This window comes from Amborella trichopoda, chromosome 9, assembly GCF_054954075.1.
Source record: "Amborella trichopoda isolate Santa Cruz 75 chromosome 9, AtrichopodaSantaCruz75HAP2 v2.0, whole genome shotgun sequence".
Classification (NCBI taxonomy): domain Eukaryota; kingdom Viridiplantae; phylum Streptophyta; class Magnoliopsida; order Amborellales; family Amborellaceae; genus Amborella; species Amborella trichopoda.
Window position 1 is genome coordinate 56,749,256 of NC_142344.1, and position 19,040 is coordinate 56,768,295.

General features: G+C 33.9%; 1 protein-coding gene across 32 annotated transcripts in view; it reads left to right on the forward strand.

Moving 5' to 3' along the window:
- The window catches only part of LOC18447712 (Pyridoxamine 5'-phosphate oxidase family protein), a 28,820-nt gene extending 10,458 nt beyond the window's left edge, over nucleotides 1-18,362 (forward strand). For 4 of the 32 annotated variants that reach the window (XM_020675835.2, XM_088848381.1, XM_011630047.3 and 1 more), the window contains 2 exons: nucleotides 15,659-15,826; nucleotides 18,051-18,362. In XM_020675835.2, coding sequence (XP_020531494.1) covers nucleotides 15,659-15,826; nucleotides 18,051-18,152 — 270 coding nt within the window. In that variant the 3' untranslated portion in view covers nucleotides 18,153-18,362. Of the gene's footprint in view, nucleotides 1-4,395; nucleotides 5,874-8,027; nucleotides 8,166-8,662; nucleotides 8,750-15,194; nucleotides 15,416-15,651; nucleotides 15,827-16,987; nucleotides 17,198-18,050 lie in introns of those variants that run through there. The other 28 variants (XR_016041636.1, XR_016041639.1, XM_088848382.1 and 25 more) reach the window with 18 other exon arrangements.
- Nucleotides 18,363-19,040: the final 678 nt, after the last annotated feature.

The following is a 19,040-nucleotide window of genomic DNA, read 5'->3' on the forward strand; positions in this document are numbered from 1 at the left end:
AACCTGTATATCATCCACTAAGTACTAATACTCCAGATCAACATTTTCAATTGTTAACATTGCAAAAGAAAGATAAAATAAATAAAGATTATATAAAAAACGATTATTTAAGCGAAAACAACAAAGACTTTCGAAATTGGTACTTATCTACATTCTCAAAAGAATTAATTCACATGACTCATAAAAAATATAATCAATTCTTAAAAAAGGAAAAAATAAACTTAGGATTTTTTGAAGGGCTTAAAACTACATTACTTTTAAAAAGAGTAAAAATCCCTGAATACAATAAACTTCATACCCTTGAAAATCAATATCAAACATATATTACTGGTTAAAAGAAACAGATTCGAAGTATTCATCCTCGTGAAGAAAGTATAAAAATCCAAGGAAAAGAAGAATTAGAAACTATAGCTACTCCATATAAAACACTTCCGGGAGAACATTATCATAAAATAGAATTATTACCTCATATATTAGAACAAAATAATTATACAAATTTATGTTTACAAACCATATAGGAAAACAGACCACCAGGATCGAAAATATTATTAGGCAACCTCAAGAAAAAATTGAAGAAAAGAAAAAAGCAATATTATTTAAACCTCCTCCTTTAATTAATAAAGAAGGATTTCAAATGAAAGAAGAACATCCTTCTGAATTAATGCAGCAATTAATTACCAAATTATCGAATCTAGATATCCAGGTTAAAGGAAAAACTAAAATTCAAGAATCCATAAAGATAACAGAACCAGAAGCTATGGTGTTACAAGAAATACTTGAAATTCATAATACTATTTCTAATATAAAAAATGCTTTTATTTAAGAAGATAATATCAACCGAATAGATTATGGTAGAAAAATGAGACTCACATCTCAATCTAGAATGTACCATCATAGACCTACCCCAGTTGATATACAATTTGAAGAAGACCTTATATCCCATACTGTATCTTATTCAGGAAAAACTATTGTTAATTGGAATATAGACGAAATGTCTGAACTTCAGGTTCTTGATACAATGAAACACATGACCATGTATGCCACTGCATGCAAGGTCTTTGGAGCCCATGACCAAGATGTAGCCAAAGCTATTATCTGTGGATTTACTGGTTGGCTCAGAGGATGGTGGGACTTCCATCTTAATGATACATCGAAACAACAAATATTAACTGCCACTAAACAATCATATATAAAAAATAAATTCAATCAAGACATTGTCCAAGCCGACAACGATGCTGTTAATACCCTCAACCTTACACTTTGTTGGAAGTACTGCCCTATTAGAAGCTAGATCAGAAGACCTCCTTTCTAATCTTAAATGTCCAACTCTTTCTCACTATAAATGGTATAAAGATGTTTTCTTCTCTCGTCTTCTTATTCGTGAAGATAGTAGTGCCGATCATTGGAAAGAAAAATTTATTTCTGGTCTTCCCTATCTCTTTGCTGAAAAAGTCCGCATTCGACTTAAGACCAAAAATGGGGGGATCATACCATATTCACTCTATACTCTCGGCGAATTATCAGTCGAAATATGTGCAGAAGGCTTAGCCTTTTGTACTGACTTAAAACTCAAAAGACAACTAGATAAACAAAAGATGACTAGTCATAAAGAACTTGGTGATTTTTGTGAACAATTCGGATATAATCTAAATCTTTCTTAAAATAAACCTCAGAAACGAATAAAACCAGAAAAGAGACATAAATCCTACAAAAAAGGATATAAGGAAAATAAATACAAAAGATATGAACAAAATCCTAAAGAAAATTCTAAATATAAAAGTCATAAAAGAAAAATACCTAGATGCTATAAATGTGAAAAATTAGGACACTATAAAAATAATTGTAATGTAAAAAAGAAGATAGAATTTCTAATATTAGATGAAAATGTACGAAATCAATTATATGAAATTATTCAATTATATGATAAAGATAATGATATTAGTACAACTTCTTCCTCATATTCAGAAACTTCAGATGAAGAATCAGACATAGGAATAATAAAAGATGAAGATTTATTAAATGAGACACCTTCAAAAAACGACCAATGTGCCTGTCATACTCTTACTAAAGAAGACAATTTAATTCTAGAAATTATAGATAAAATACCAAACACTGAAGATAAACGAACAATACTCAGCCAATATATTCAAATAGAAAAAGCCAGGAATAAACCAACTCCATTATTTAAACCACCAGAAGAATTTAGCTTCTCTGAAATCCTTAAAAGAATTGGTCAGAAAAAAATCATTCATAAAGAACCTACTATTGCTGAATTAAAATACGAAGTTAATGAAGTGAAATCTGAACTTAATAATTTAAAAAATAGGATTAAGTTATTAGAATTAAACAATCAGTTGATCGATAATCCTTCCGAAGATGAAGAAATAGAATTTGATGAACTACTAAACAATGATAAAATAATAGATCAACCAGAATCTTCAATCAATAAACAGGAGCCTCAGTTAAACCTAATCAATAAAATATTAAATAAAAAATGGTATACCTTAGTAAAAATCATAGTCCAAATGAATACCATTTTCAAACCATGGCCTTGATAGATTCAGGTGCCGATTTGAACTGTATAAATGAGGGACTCCTTCCTACGAAATATTTTGATAAAACTACTCAAGTTTTAAATACAACTGATGGAAGTAAATTAAAAATAAATTATAAATTATCAAATGCTGCCATATGCAATAATGGCATCTGTCTAGAGTTACCATTTATCGTGGTAAAAGAATTTAACCAAGCTGTTATTTTAGGCACTCCTTTTATCAGTATGCTATATCCTATTGTTATAGATCATATTGGATTAGAATTAATGATTGAAGGAATAAAAGTGAAATTTGAATTTATTGATAAACCAAAGATAAAAGAAATAAATAATATAAAACAAAATATACAAAATAAAGAGAATTTTTTATATCAGCTCAAAGCTGAGATAAAATATAAAGCAGTTGAGAACCAACTATTACTTCTTGAAATAAAATAAAAAATAGAAAATCTAAAACAACAATTTGAAAAAGAAATATGTAGTGGTTTGCCGAATGCCTTTTGGAATAGACAAAAACATATAGTGTCTCTTCCATATGAAGAAGGATTTTCTGAAAATAAAATACCAACAAAAGCACGTCCAATTCAGATGAATTCAAAAATATTAGAAATCTGTCTTACAGAAATAAAGACTCTTTTACAAAAAGGATTAATTAGGCCAAGCACAACTCCATGGAGTTGTGCCGCCTTTTATGTAGAAAATAATGCTGAAAAGGAGCGAGGAGTTCCAAGATTTGTTATTCATTATAAACCATTAAATAAAGTCCTCAAATGGATCAAATATCCTATCCTTAATAAAAAAGATTTATTAGATAGGTTAGTAAATGCTTGCATTTTTTCAAAATTTGATCGTAAATCAGGTTACTGGCAAATATAAATAAATGAAAAAGATCGCTATAAAACAGCCTTCAATGTTCCATTTGGCAATACGAATGGAATGTAATGCCATTCGGTCTAAAGAATGCACCATCTGAATTCCAAAAAATTATGAATGAAGTTTTTAACCCTTATATGACATATATGCTAGTTTATATTGATGATGTTGTAATTTTTTCAACTGATATTCATCAACACTTTAAACATCTAAATATTTTTCTCAATACTGTAAAAAATACAGGACTTGTAGTTTTTGCAAAGAAAATGAATCTCTGCCAAACTAAAATCAGATTTTTAGGTCATAATATATTCCAAGGGACGACTATTCCCATTGATCGAGCCATTGAATTTTCCACCAAATTTCCTAATACTATTCTTAATAAAGTTGAATTGCAACGATTTCTAAGACGCCTAAATTATATTTCTGATTTTATAAAAGATTTTGCTATCATTGCTAAACCATTATATGATCGCTTAAAAAAGAATCCTCCAAAATGGACGGATCAGCATACTAATGCTATTCGAATTCTTAAAAGCTAATCAAAAGAATTACCTTGTTTAGACTTATCAGACCCTAATGCTTCTAAAATTATTGAATGCGATGCCTTCGAACTTGGTTTAGGAGGAATCCTTAAACAAAAACTAAAAAATAAAGAACAATTAGTACGCTATACATCTAAAGCATGGAATTCTACATAACAAAACTATTTCACAATTAAAACAGAAATTTTAGCTATTGTTCATTGTGTAAATAAATTTCAAAGTGATATTATTAATACTTCATTTCTTATTAGAACTGATTGTAAATCAGCCCGAGATATTTTGCAAAAGGATGTTCAAAATCTTGTGTCGAAACAAATCTTTGCTCGTTGGCAAGCAATTTTATCTTCTTTCGATTTTACAATTGAACATCTTCATGGCTCTTCCAATTCTCTTCCTGATTTTCTTACCTGTGAATTTTTGCAGGGGGAAGGGATCTACCGCCAATTAAACCAGAATCGGATACTTACGCAATACAATTATTCAAAATGAATATCAATAATAGCAATAAAGGAAAATTGCCAATGGAGATTGTCCCGACTATATCCGACTCTCCTCTAAATACTTACCCACCTTTATCTCCAGCACGATCAATCAATTACCCTGAATATTCATCTCAACCAAAATCCACTCCAGTTTTCACCCCTGCATCTGTTCCCAATAAATCCAATAACCCAAATAAATCAGTATTCGAAGAAACTGCTTTCTTGGTAGATATTACCATTGATGACAAGCATATCCATATAGACCCAAATAAATTAGCCCCTCTATATCTACAAAACCACCTCTATCTTTCAAATGGCAACAAGACCAGAGAATGGTACGAAGCTGTCCTCTTAGAAACTGGATCTATATCAATAGTTCATTTCTTCAATCCCAATACAAAAATAATTGGATATTCGAAAATACAGATACGAAAATTATTATCATATGATGATTGAGGATGTAGCCCATCCCAAGGCAGAAAGCTTCAAGCCCCTGAATTTCAATACAAATCATATCGATATACTGAATATTTAGATGCATGGCATAAAGTGTTCGCATATCAAAACCTAAATAATTCCCATACATGGTTTATTTAGAAAAAAATGCCTGTTTTTTAAAGATTCCCTAGTTGGTTCCGATATTGGTTTCTAATTTGGGGATCAGGAACTCAGATATTGCTAGATCCCTTTAAAAAAGCTCAAACAGCCTTTGCTGAATACAATGGAGTGGATGATGATATTGACTATCATCTGTATTTTATGGCTACATACCAGATACCATGGATAGTAAAATGGGAATGTGGGTTAAATGAAAATATTCATAATAATTTCGAATATATACCACGATTGGGAAAAAGAATATCAATTCAATGGTGAGATGTTTTTAATATGGACCCAAATATGATAAAACCTAAACGAATACCTCCTGCCACTCATGATTGTCAGAATACTCCTAAATTTGACCCAAATACTTTCGTCGAATATATAAGACAAATGCAAAGACAATACCCCAGAGCTACTAAATATGAATTGGAAAATCAGCTATTGAAGATCATTCAAGAAGAAACTTCTGAAGCTACCTCTTTCTCCGTCTGAGCCTGATGATGACTTCAGCCAAAGACCCGAATAGCCCGGCTTAGCCCAACAACCGGTCATGTCACTGTGAAGCCACCTGTACAGCTATTCAGACGAATCTATAAAAGGACAAAAAAGAAGTCGCCAGATGGCATCCGCCGTACGACAAAAGATGCCTTCCGTACTATATGGCCGACAGAAGATATTTTACTTTTTCTTGAAGTCGTGTCATGTACAAAAGTAACTTTTACTTTTTCTTTTATTCATGTCAAGTCGTGTCATGTCTTTATCTTTAAGTCACATCTGACTTTAAAGATTCCCTTATTTCTTATCCACTTCTCCAGCTGACTTCTGTGAGTGCAATGCCAGTTCACCATACCCTTTTTGTCTTATCCAACTTGCCAGCGTACCTCTTTGAGTGTGATGACAGCTCACAACTTCACCAATAAGATTCCTTTTCTTTGGCTCTGATACCAAAGTGAACCAAGATCTAAAACTTTTCTTAATTTCTTAAAATTCTTAATTTCTAATTTTATCTTAATATCATAGAGAACATAGTTCTATAATCTAACAATGATCTAAACAGAGACAAGTAGTGTAAAAAGGCAAAGAGAATGATAATAAAGGCAATAACAGAGATATCTACTATTATTCAAGTAGTATACATATTATTTAATACTTTAATGCTAAATATTAATTTAAACTGCATGACAATAATATAAACAATTTTATTGAAACAGACAGTATAGATACAGATTTAAACAAAGTACTGTAAACAGTACAACAAACAGATACAAAATACAGACGGTGTGTTACTTAAATTACAAAGGCAGAACTTGAAAAGTGTTGCCATTCGTCCGGACAGAACGATAGTAACTTATGTATATTACAGTCACACATAGAAAATAAAGACTAACGGAAAGATCTTACTTGTGAAAGGCTTGCCTTGCAGGGATCGGGTAGATAGGCTAGAGAGCACTGAAGCTTTAGAGAGAGAGAGAACAGGCAGAGCTCTTCAGAGCAAAGAGAGAGAGAAGGTGAGAATTCCCCGATGATTTAAATGGAGTGGAGAAGTATTTATAGGCAGGATTGAGTGATCAAGTAAGTCGAGCTGGCGTTTTGAAGATTGGACGTAAAGCAGAGATAGGACAGAAAGGAATCTTATTGGTGGAGTTGTGAGCTGTCATCACACTCGTAGAGGTAAGCTGGCCAGTTGGATAAGACAGAAAGGGTATGGTGAGCTGGTATTGCACTCACAGAGGTCAGCTGGCGAAGTGGATAAGAAATAAGGGAATCTTTAAAGTCTGATGTGACTTAAAGATAAAGACATGACACGACTTGAGACGAATAAAAAAAAAGTAAAAATTACTTTTGTACATGACACGACTTAAAGAAAAAGTAAAATATCTTCTGTCGGCCATATAGTACGGAAGGCATCTTTTGTCGTACGGCGGATGCCATCTGGCGACTTCTTTTTTGTCCTTTTATAAATTCGTCTGGATAGCTGTACAGGTGGCTTCACAGTGACATGACCGGTTGTTGGGCTGAGCCGGGCTATTCGAGTCTTTGGCTGAAGTCATCATCAGGCTCAGACGGAGAAGCGGTAGCTTCAGAAGTTTCTTCTTGAATGATCTTCAATAGCTGATTTTCCAATTCATCTTTAGGAGCTCTGGGGTATTGTCTTTGCATTTGTCTTATATATTCGACGAAAGTATTTGGGTCAAATTTAGGAGTATTCTGACAATCATGAGTGGCAGGAAGTATTCGTTTAGGTTTTATCATATTTGGGTCCATGTTAAAAACATCTCACCATCGAATTGATATTCTTTTTCCCAATCGTGGTATATATTCGAAATTATTATGAATATTTTCATTGAACCTATATTCCCATTTTACTATCCATGGTATCTGGTATGTAGTCATAAAATACAGATGATAGTCAATATCATCATCCACTCCATTGTATTCAGCAAAGGCTGTTTGAGCTTTTTTAAAGGGATCTGGCAATATCTGAGTTCCTGATCCCCAAATTAGAAACCAATATCGAAACCAACTAGGGAATCTTTCAAAACAGGCATTTTTTTCTAAATAAACCATGTATGGGAATTATTTAGGTTTTGATATGCGAACACTTTATGCCATGCATCTAAATATTCAGTATATCAATATGATTTGTATTGAAATTCAGGGGCTTGAAGCTTTCTGCCTTGGGATGGGCTACATCCCCAATCATCATATGATAATAATTTTCGTATCTGTATTTTCGAATATCTAATTATTTTTGTATTGGGATTGAAAAAATGAACTATTGACATAGATCCAGTTTCTAAGAGGACAACTTCGTACCATTCTCTGGTCTTGTTGCCGTTTGAAGGATAGAGGTGGTTTTCTAAATATAGAGGGGCTAATTTATTTGGGTCTATATGGATATGCTTGTCATCAATGGTAATATCTACCAAGAAAGCAGTTTCTTCGAATACTGATTTATTTGGGTTACAGGATTTATTGGGAATAGATGCAAGGGTGAAAACTGGAGTGGATTTTGGTTGAGATGAATATTCTGGGTAATTGATTGATCGTGCTGGAGATAAAAGTGGGTAAGTATTTAGAGGAGAGTCAAATATAGTCGGGACAATCTCCATTGGCAATTTTCTTTTATTGCTATTATTGATATTCATTTTGAATAATTGTATTGCGTAAGTATCCGATTCTGGTTTAATTGGCGATTATATATATATATATATATATATATATATATATATATATATATATATATATATATATATATATATATAGGAATATACTATAAAACGCCTATAGGCGAAAATGAACAATGATTTCACCTACCCTCATCACCATCCAAAGTTCATCGCACGGTCACGATTGTCCGGTAATATTTTATTTTTCATTTTTTTTTATACTAATCGGAATTACCTGAAATTTGGAGCGTGTGTTCATCAAAAATAGGTGAATCTACGAAAAATATCAAAAAAATATTTTACATGAAAAACATCGACCAAAATACCCTTGACAAGTTTCAGGGGTATTTTGGTCAATTTATTTTTCTCGAATTATTTTTTTTATATTTTTATTTGGTGCGCTTCATTAAGATGTACATATGCTCCAAATTTCAGGTCATTCCGATTTGTAGAAAAGAAAATGAAAAATGAAACACTACAGGACAATCGTGGCCGTGCGATAAACTTTGAACGGTGATGAGGGTAGGTGAAATCACTTTTCATTTTCTCCTATAGGCGTTAGGAATTTAATCTAAGCCCGATCCATTGGCCACGATTGTATTTTGTATTTGAATTTTTATTTTTTCTACAAATTCAAATCACTTGAAATTTTGAGTGTCTATTCTTTAAACATAGTAGAATCTACTAAAAATATTAAAAAAATAATATGTAAAAAATAAATTGACCAAAATACCCCTGACACTTTTTAGGGGTATTTTGGTCAATTTATATTATGTGAATTATTTTTTTAATATTTTTATTAAGTGTGCCCTGATGAGAAGAATGAATGCCTAAAATTTCAAATGATTTGGATCAAGAGAAAAAAATGAAAATTCAAATATGAAATGTGGTCGTGACCGCCAGATCGGCCCTAATTCAATCTGGGCCGTTGGTTAACATTATAGCTATTTGTCCGTGGGCTAACGCCAACCTTTCCCGTATGTATATATATATATATATAGTTTTTCAAAAAGCGCTAAGCGGTTCCTAAGCAGCCTGGACCCCCCAGGCCATCATCATCAACTAATCACTCCTTAACATGGTCCATATTTTTTGATCTGATGGGGTCTCTCTTAGGAAACCTGTCCTCTAAGAATCGATTATACTTGACATAGATTAGGCCACTGAGCCTCTTTGATTGAAGCCTGTTCCTTTTTTTTGTATGAATCTAACAAAATCAAATGAAAGTATGAAACTAATTAAAATCTAATATCTATGGTTCATGTATTATTTATAAAATTATACAAATTACCCTTACGGCCTTATCCTTTCAAAAGTACTCCAATTGCGCTCACAACCGGATGAAGAAGTGGTTAGGCTTAAGATCCGAATGGCCAACTTTTGTAAATTTGGAGAACTAAACCCATGTTGGCTTCACCAATGGGTTGCAAAGATATAGAATAAAATCATAAATAAATAATAGAATTACTTGATTACTTGAACTTGATGAACTTAAGAATATTATTAATACCTAGATCAATTTTGGCCCTTTGCCTCATCGCCATTGGACTTCCAAAAGACTTTAATGAGCATTTGTAAGTTATCAGCTCATCAGCGCATATGATATCCTGCATATCAGGATCAGGGACTAGCACCTCTACACACTCATTAAATCCATTCATAATTATGTTATTTGTTTGTATATCCTTGTCAATATAAATAAAAGCTGGGTTCAAATAATAATCAGTTGCATGCAATGGCCGATGTAGCTGCCTATCCCACTTCTCATCAATAATCTAAAAAACAAGCTTGTAGCGGGTTTTTTTATCATTGAAATTTTGGGCTCTCTCTTTTGCATTTCTCCATAGCATCATATATGTAACCCATAGAAGGCTTGTCACTATCAAACATGCGAAGGACTTTGACAAGAGGAAAAAATACCATAAGAGCGTCTTCACCCCTCTTCAAAAAGCCTTCGAAAGTATAATATCTCTCACCTTCTTTCCAACCTGATCGTTAGACTACTTGCATGCTTTCCACTCATCTGAGATAAACATTTGTCTCAACTGCACTCTCCTCGAATGTATGCTATCTAAGCATAAGTACCAGGTCGCAAATCTCGTGACCCTAGACCTCGCAATCTCTTTCTTCTTTGTAAAGGTATGCATCATGCTGAGGGTGCGATGGTGGCTATAAATGAAATTTGTAACTAACTTGGCCTTCTTCACTGCACCTGATATCTGAGTTAAACCGCCAAGAGCCTCAAGCATGAGTCTATACAATGTGCTGCACACGGTGTCCAAAAGATTCTAGGATAAGCTATGCCTAACAAATTAGATGCTCTAACATTAGGAGCAGCATTGTCTGTGACAACCTGTACAACAAGATGCTCCCCAACCTCCTTGATTCCCTTCTCTATCACTTGAAATATGTAATGGGCATCATGGATATGATAAGAGGCATCAATAGACCTTAAAAAGACAGCCCCTGCAGGACAATTCACAAGCAAATTCATCTGACTTCTTCTCTTCCTATCACTCCAAGCATTAGTCATAATAGAAACCCCAAACTGAGCCCATGCATCCTTCTTAAGTTCTACAGCTTCCTTCGTGGTACTCACTGCCTTTTTTAAAAAAGGCTCTGAAAGCTCATATGTGGTTGGGGGTTTTATCCCAGGGCTAAATTGGCTAACTGCCTCTATCGCAGCATAGAAGCTGCTTAAACGAGCGATATTGAAAGGAATGCTGGCCTCATAAAATCATGTAATAAGATAATACGCAGCTCTATCTCTCTCTTCCTTCTTGATTCTATTTTCAATGGTGGTTTGCTTTTTTGCTTTCTCTCCTGCAACCTCAGGATCAGGCCGAGGTAAAAAACTATCCATAGGGCCTCTAACCCGAGGCTTCTTAGTCCCAAAACCAAAACAATTACAGCTCCCTTCCCCTTTCCCTTAATAAGGGATTGCTCAACCTCTTGACACCCCTCCCTTTCCTTATCACTATCATCATCATCAAAATTGACCCGAACCCTAGACCTAATCTCTGCTATAGAGGCAAATCTCTCATCTTTTTTCATTTTCACCATGTTCAAAAAATTATTTATTTCCTCTTTAACAGCATCAAGAGTCTTTTTACATGGGGCAACATCCCCCCTGATACCGGCAAGATGTTTCTTGAACCAGTTTATGCCCCCTTTTGTATCTTTTTCACAAAACTTGCATCTTATGCAATTTTTATCCTTAGGATCTGGGTTATAGCCATATTTGCAACCGGGATCACTACTTCTATTAGATCTCGAAGAAGACATCTAAAAAATAATGCAAATTACTAAAGCAATAAAAAAAAATCACTTACTTTGAGTTTGATTGCTCAATCTTCAAACTTCCACCTCAAAGATGCTTTTAAATACTCAAAATCTTCTAAAAAACCCCCTAATAACTTTGCAAAACGTCAAAAAGTAAATCTAATATAAATGGGTGATGTTTTTATCAATTTTTGTTAACTTTGAGATACCCTTTGATCCTAAAAAATTCACCAAAAACTATATTTTTGGGGGCTTTCTCTCTCTAAAATTGGCTCCAACAAGTTTTAGGGTTCAAATGAATCTAAAACCCTAAATTTTGGCCCTTAAAAACAAAAAATGATCAAAATTACCACTACAAAAATCAATTTCCACCCTTGAGTGGGGCGCAGGCCTCGCCCAGGGCTGGGCGTCCGCCCAGATTGGCCGCCTAGGCTTGGGCGATGCGCCCAGGCCTTTTTGACCGCCTAGGCTCTGGGCGTTCTGCTTTTTGAATCATTGTAATATATATATATATATATATATATATATATATATTTAATAGTGTCTCTTAGCGAGTATCAACATGAACAATGCCTTAACCTTGCCTCTCTTAGGACTTACAGGATTAATAGGCCATTGCGACTTTACTGATCTAGTCTAGCCTTACTAAATTCCTTTGTTATTTAAAATTTCAATTTCTTAACAAACTTGGCTTTGATACCAACTTAGCACAAACTAATATAAAACTGGAATATTCTAACTATTTAAATAATTTTATGTTCATTTATATTTTTCATAGAATTTGATTATGAGTTTTTCTTTAAACTCAATTTGGTACCATTCTCCTATTTCCCAATTTTCTTCAGAGTAAAAGTCTCTTTTTAGAGCAACTTTATCCATTTCAAAATTTTGTTCTTTAATAAGAACACTAAGATCAAATACCACATCCGAGAATGTAGGAGTAGTTGGATTTCCTGGTATCTCGAAGATCTAGGAGTTTCAACCCTGTAATAAGGTCGCTGGAACTGTCCATGTGTAGTCCTCAGTCCTTCTAAATTAATTATTTCATGATCTCTTTCATGCTCTCTCTGAGGGATAGAAGAGCATGAAGTCTTAGGGGGAAGCCTGTCATGACCATCTGCTGTATTTATCCTTGCTTTCCTTTTTGGGCTAAACTGGATTTCAATTTCACTTTTTTCTTTTTCAATTATTTGTTCAACCTCCTTATTTTCTAGAGGTCTAGGTTGACCCTCATTTTGTAGGTTCCACCTATCAGGTAACCTGATTTTATTCCAAGTAATAGTCTTGGGAGTAATTAAATTTGATTTTCCAACATTACTATGAAAAAATGTTGTTTGTCCCTTTTCATCAATCTTTTTAACATCTGGACATAGCGTAGTCAATAGCCTTATAGCATATCCTATAGACTATGGCAAGATTTTGGGATCCAATATCCATATCAAACCCTTGAGTCTTTAGGTTTAAAGTTAAACCGTTAGTATACTTTTATCTGTTAAAGAAACTGTAAAGTTTGGAAAACAATTAAAATAAATAGGTCCTTCACCGAGACTTGATTCTACAATTCCTACTAAGGAATTAGTGAATTTTCTATGCCTACCATCTCTCAGGCATAAGAGTACAGAGTTATTTAACCCTGTTCTAATTAAAGGTTTTATTGCAACCTGAATTAAACCTATATGCAAATAGTTGTACCTTCTCTTCTGATGATCTTCAATTAGAGATTTAGACAAAAACTTGAATATGTTTTGAGATTCATTAACTGGGATGGTTTTTTCAACTGTTTTTATAATATAATCACTTTTAAATTCAAAAGATCCTTTTCGGTATACATCACAGGAGGGGACTCTAGGGATATTCCCATTTTGGCGTTGTTTTTCTATATTATTATTACTACTTCCTCACTATTATTTATTCTAAGCTTACCACTACTAGTAGACTTGTGAGACAATGTTCTTAAAAAACCAGCCATTTAAATAACACTCTTATTTAGTAGCGTCTCTTAGTGAGTCAATAGGCATAATGCCTTAACCGTGCCTCTCTTAGGACTTATAGGATTAATAGGCCACTACGACTTTACTAATATGGACTAGCCTTACTAAATTCCTTTGTTATTTAAATTTTTAATTTCTTAACAACCCTGGCTCTGATACCAACTTAGCACACATCAGTAAAGAGAGAAGAAGACCTTTTAGAGGGGGGGCAAAGGATATAATCCAGACTATGCTTCTCCCTTTAAAGTTTTATATAGTGGTTAACAATCTTGACCAAAAAACAGGATATACATATATATATATATATATATATATATATATATATATATATATATATATATATATATATATATATATAGGAAAACACTACGCAACGCCTATAGGCGAAAATAAACAGTGATTTCGCCTACCCCTATCACCGTCCAAAGTTCATCGCGCAGTTACGATTGTTCGGTAGTGTTTCAATTTTTATTTTTTTTTACAAATCAGAATGACTTGAAATTTGGAGCGTGTGTTCATAAAAAATAGGGTAATCTTCAAAAATTGTAAAAAAAAATATTTTACATGAAAACAATTGACCAAAATACCCTAAAAAAGTTTCGGAGTATTTTGGTCAATTTATTTTTTGCGGATAATGTTTTTTACATTTTTATTAGATGCACTTCAGTAAGATGTACATACCCTCCAAATTTCAGGTCATTCCGATTTGTAGAAAAAAAATTATAAGTAAAACACTACCGGACAATCGTGACTGCGCGATGAAATTTGTACGGTGATGACGGTAGGCGAAATCACTATTTATTTTAGCCTATATATTTTAGCCTATAGTTGTTGGAAAGACTTTTCCATATATATATATATATATATATATATATATATATATATATGGAAAAAGCCAACGGCCCAGATTGAATTTGGACCGATCTAATGATCACAATTGTATTTCGTAATTGAATTTTAATTTTTTTCTACAAATCCAAATTACTTGAAATTTGGAGCATCTATTATTCAAGAATAGTAGAATCTAATAAAAATATTTTGGTCAATTTAATTTATGCAATTTTTTTTTTGATATTTTTATTAGGTGTGCCTTGATGAGAAGAGTTTATGTTTCAAATTTCATGCTATTTGGATTTATATAAAAAATATTAAAATTATATTACCAATATACAGTCCTGACCGTCTGATCGGCCTAGATTCAATCTGGGCCATTGGGCTTATACTATTCCATGAGCTAGTGGGCTCCCCCTAGCATCTTCATATATATATATATATATATATATATATGTATCCTCGGCCTTGCTGTCAAAAGCCTTTCCTTTTCTATCGTATCCAAATACCTAAAAAGTTTCTTGATTATAGATTAAAAAAAAATTCGGATAAAGGATATGAGCTCCATTGTAGAAGATCCCCCGAAATTTTCAATCTCCGATCTCTTCATATACTTGATTAAATCCAAATTTTTTGATAGGGCTTTGATGAAGGACTCAATAACGAATCAAACAGAACAAATTTGGGGTTATGTTGTAAAAAGCTTGAAAAATCAATAAGTCAAGCATCCCAAGATTTAATATGGTTGATTTTTGGTCTATCAATGCATTTATCATTCATTTTAGGGGCTCTACATAGGGAAAACTCCAATTATTAGGGTGACAACAGCAATTTTTTATACTTATAAACTTCGAAAATGCCAGAATTACCATGCAAAAAGGCTTAAGAGGCCGTCTCACCTGAGTTTGGGCGAGACTCGCCCGGTAAGTCACTTATATTCTTTAAGTTTTCTGCTTCAATATTGTGGTAATTTTTCACCTGCTCAGAGGATGCATGCCTTTGCTTCTGTAATATCTAACTGTTTCTTTTTTTTGGTGGGGTGGGGGTGCCGGGGGGAGAGAGAGAGAGAGACTTACTGATGAAGGTAAATATTAGGAAAATTTATCCAAATACCCATGAGAGATGAACTATTTAACATTTTAATTTTAAAATACCCATCGAAAGACACATGATCATGACTAGGAAGGAATAGTTGCAAATAGATAAAATGTTAAATAGTTCAACTCTCATGGGCATTTTGATAACTTTCCCTAAATATTGTACTCTTTCTTTTGCCATTTGCCAGCATTCTAAATGATATAACCTTTCAATTCTCTTAAGTTTTCAGCTTCGAGAGAAAGCTTGGTTTTCTAGCTCCTTAAAATCAAGATTACAGTACCTTGCTTCCACTCCTGGCCTTCCATGTATAGATGAAGAACTGTATAAGGATTGTACTTTGGAGCCATCTGCTGGCCCTGTCGATGCTTTTTGCCTTCTGATATTGGAACCGGAACAGGTATGATCCCCTATAATGGATTCGAAGATTTTAATTTTCACTATCAATACTCCTGATGCGATGAAATTATATACTTCTCATGATATATACACACAAAATGTAGCACTGTTAGTTTGCTCTTTTGAGTTACTTTAAGGTAAATTTATCAAAAACCACGTAAGACATTAGCTATTTACCATTTTGCCCATATATTTTGATTTAATTTCAAAATATGCATAAAAAATACACATGACCATGCATTGTAGTAGAAAAAGGGTTAACTGTTAGTTGTTGAAAAGTTGTGTATTTTGATCCTATTTTTTTTAGAAATTTGAAAAAAACCACATACTTTAAAAATTTACGTCCATACTGAAATTTTGACAGTTTTTTTAATCCCCAAAATGCCCTTCATAGGCCTAATAGGCTCGCGAAGGTTCATCATGGACCTATTAGATCCATGATGGTCCCGTGCATTGATCATACTGTACTTGGTGCTTCACGGAACGATTTGGTCCAAGAAGCATTATCACGGACCTAATAGCTCATGATGTCTTGAGCCTATAATCCAGTGTGGACTACCACGGACCTATTAGGTCCGTGATGGCCTTAAGTGGACTACCACGGACCTATTAGGTCCGTGATGGCCTTAAGTGATCCCATACACTTCGACCAATTGGGCTTGGGCTTAAGTGGTTAGTGGCTGTCTTTAGCAACGCTACATCTCAAGTTCGATTCCTCCCACTATACTACCCAAAAAAAAAAAAGAACTGCTTCAGATAACGGTAAAATAGTGGGTATGTTCCAATTTGTTTTTGGTATTTTACGAATTTGAGAAAAATGAGGGATATCTTTTATAAGTTCCCTTTTATTTTTTAAAGCCTCTACACTTATTAAAAATCATCAAAAAAATATTTATATTTAATTATTTTATACTCTACATCTTGGCTTTCCATTCTTCTTTTGGAAGGAATTAATTGTATTTTGTGTTCTCTTTTAGTATCATCTTGAATACATGGAGTTCTTTCCCATGGAATCTCCCCATTCTTTCTCAAAATTATGTATATCCTTCTGTACCCTGGAAATTGACTAAAATTTCTTACAGTTTTTATTGTATCACTTAAACATCTTAAACATATGATACTGTTACTTGTTTGTTTGTCATGGTATATATGTTGGAAACAGTATGCAACATGACCGTATACCTTTCGTACAAAAAGGATAAAATCATCCCCAGCCTTCAGTTGTGAAAATTTGGTCGCTAAGGGTGTGTGACAGGCCATGCTCAAAGTCTGAGAAATTTGCCCCAAGACTCTATGCTGGGAGAAATAGCACTTTCCGGCAGTCAATTTTCCATCTCACAACTTAGGGTTTTGTCACCTTCGTGTATGAAAGGTAACGGTCTCGTTGCATACAATCCCTCTATGTGGACAAAGTACAACAGAGATACACGTACAAGATGTTGCACATTAGCAGATTTAATACCACCACATTCTTTTTTGGTCCTAGATTTTACTTGTGAAATTCTGTATATACTAAATGGTATGCATTGTTATGCCGCAAAAGATTTGGAACGTTTGTAGTTTCTACAGTTGTATATGCTCAGTGTACCTAGTTACTTAAACATACACCTCAGAGTAGCAGATATTTTCGTCCATCAGACCAGTTTTTCTATCAGTGTGGGAACTAGTCAAAACTTTTCAACAACATTTCTTGAGCATTTGTGTGTGTGTGTGTGTGTGTGTGTGTGTGTGTGTGTGTGTGTGTGTGTGTTATACTATTATTTATATTTGTGTTTGGACAGCTCTACCTAAGGGTGCAAATTGAGTCATTCAGACTAGGTGGGGTCCCTCAATCAACCCAGATCCAGCCCAGGTCTAGCTGGGTCGACCTAACCTGGAGTGTAGATAATGTAAAATAATATAATTCTGACCTGCACCCAATTTGAGTCCATGTTCGATGGACCTAGTCTCGGTTAGATCTGTCCAGGTCTAGTGAGGACCCTTTTGGGTCGGGTCAACCCGACCTGGACCCAACCTGTTTCCAGCCCGAGCTTTTTTTAACTTTTTAATTTGTATATATTTGGCTTTCTATGCTTGTCCTTTTGACATCTGAGAAGAATGCATGTACTTAATTTTGATTAGTTTGCCTCATATGCTAAAAATTCCTTTATTGTATTTCATTTTTCTGTTGCCCCCCCCCTGAAGAGCTGTATTTCCACATTGAAAATATGTGTTTCTATTTTCAGGTGGATTACTTAAATTTGAAGGTAAACGTGAGGCTTAGGCACACATTTAAGCAAAGTAATGATGGGAAAGGCCAATGGTTACAGGAAAAAGTAAATCCATAACAACTTGTGATCTAAATAGCAAATTGAAGCATCATCCCATGAAGGCAAACATCTAATTTATTCGATTGATTTCATTTCTTTCATGGCTTATTTTTCTTCTTACTGTTGGTTCACATGTACATGTATTCTATTGAACTTGGTCCATAGCGATACTGTCAATGGGAGCACTGAATGACAAAGAGCAGCAGTATTGGATTCTCTATTAGCAAATGTGGCTTCTAGGTCTAAATTATTGATTAAAATCCACGACTGAGGCTGGAACTCGCCAGTGCCTCAAGCCTGAGTCAGAGGTCGACTCAGCCGAGTCGAGGTGTGGTTTGTCAGAGTCTATCAAAGATACAATAATCAATAAATACCCATGACTTGGGTCAGACTCGCTTCGAGTTTGGGGTTATCTTTATCTAGACCCTGTACCCTGCTATGTCTGCGTGACTTGAGCATGTCTTAGCCCAAGTAGGTGATTTCTTGAATACTAATCTGAACCATTGGTTAATGTGCCAATTGTGCCTGTCTTACTGCTGCACCAACCAAATTTAAGCATAATAGCTATGAATATATAATATATCCATTAAAGATATATTATTTTATTATAAATTAATAAATTGGATAGTGTATCTTCCTTTTACATGATTATTAATCCCTGTATCTGACACTTGGACATTCATTGGATTCAAACATCCATGTCTCTGTCCATGGAGCACATAAATGCTGATTTGGTCTCTTGGACTCTTAGGAGGTTCACTATGGGTGTGGTGCTTTTCACATGAGCCCTTTTATAGGACTGTCACTCTTATCTAACATGAGCATTCAAGAGAATAGTTTTCTTTCAAGCAATTGGACTATTTTCTAGCACCTTTTTTATTTGATCTGAATCTCAAAAATCAGAAT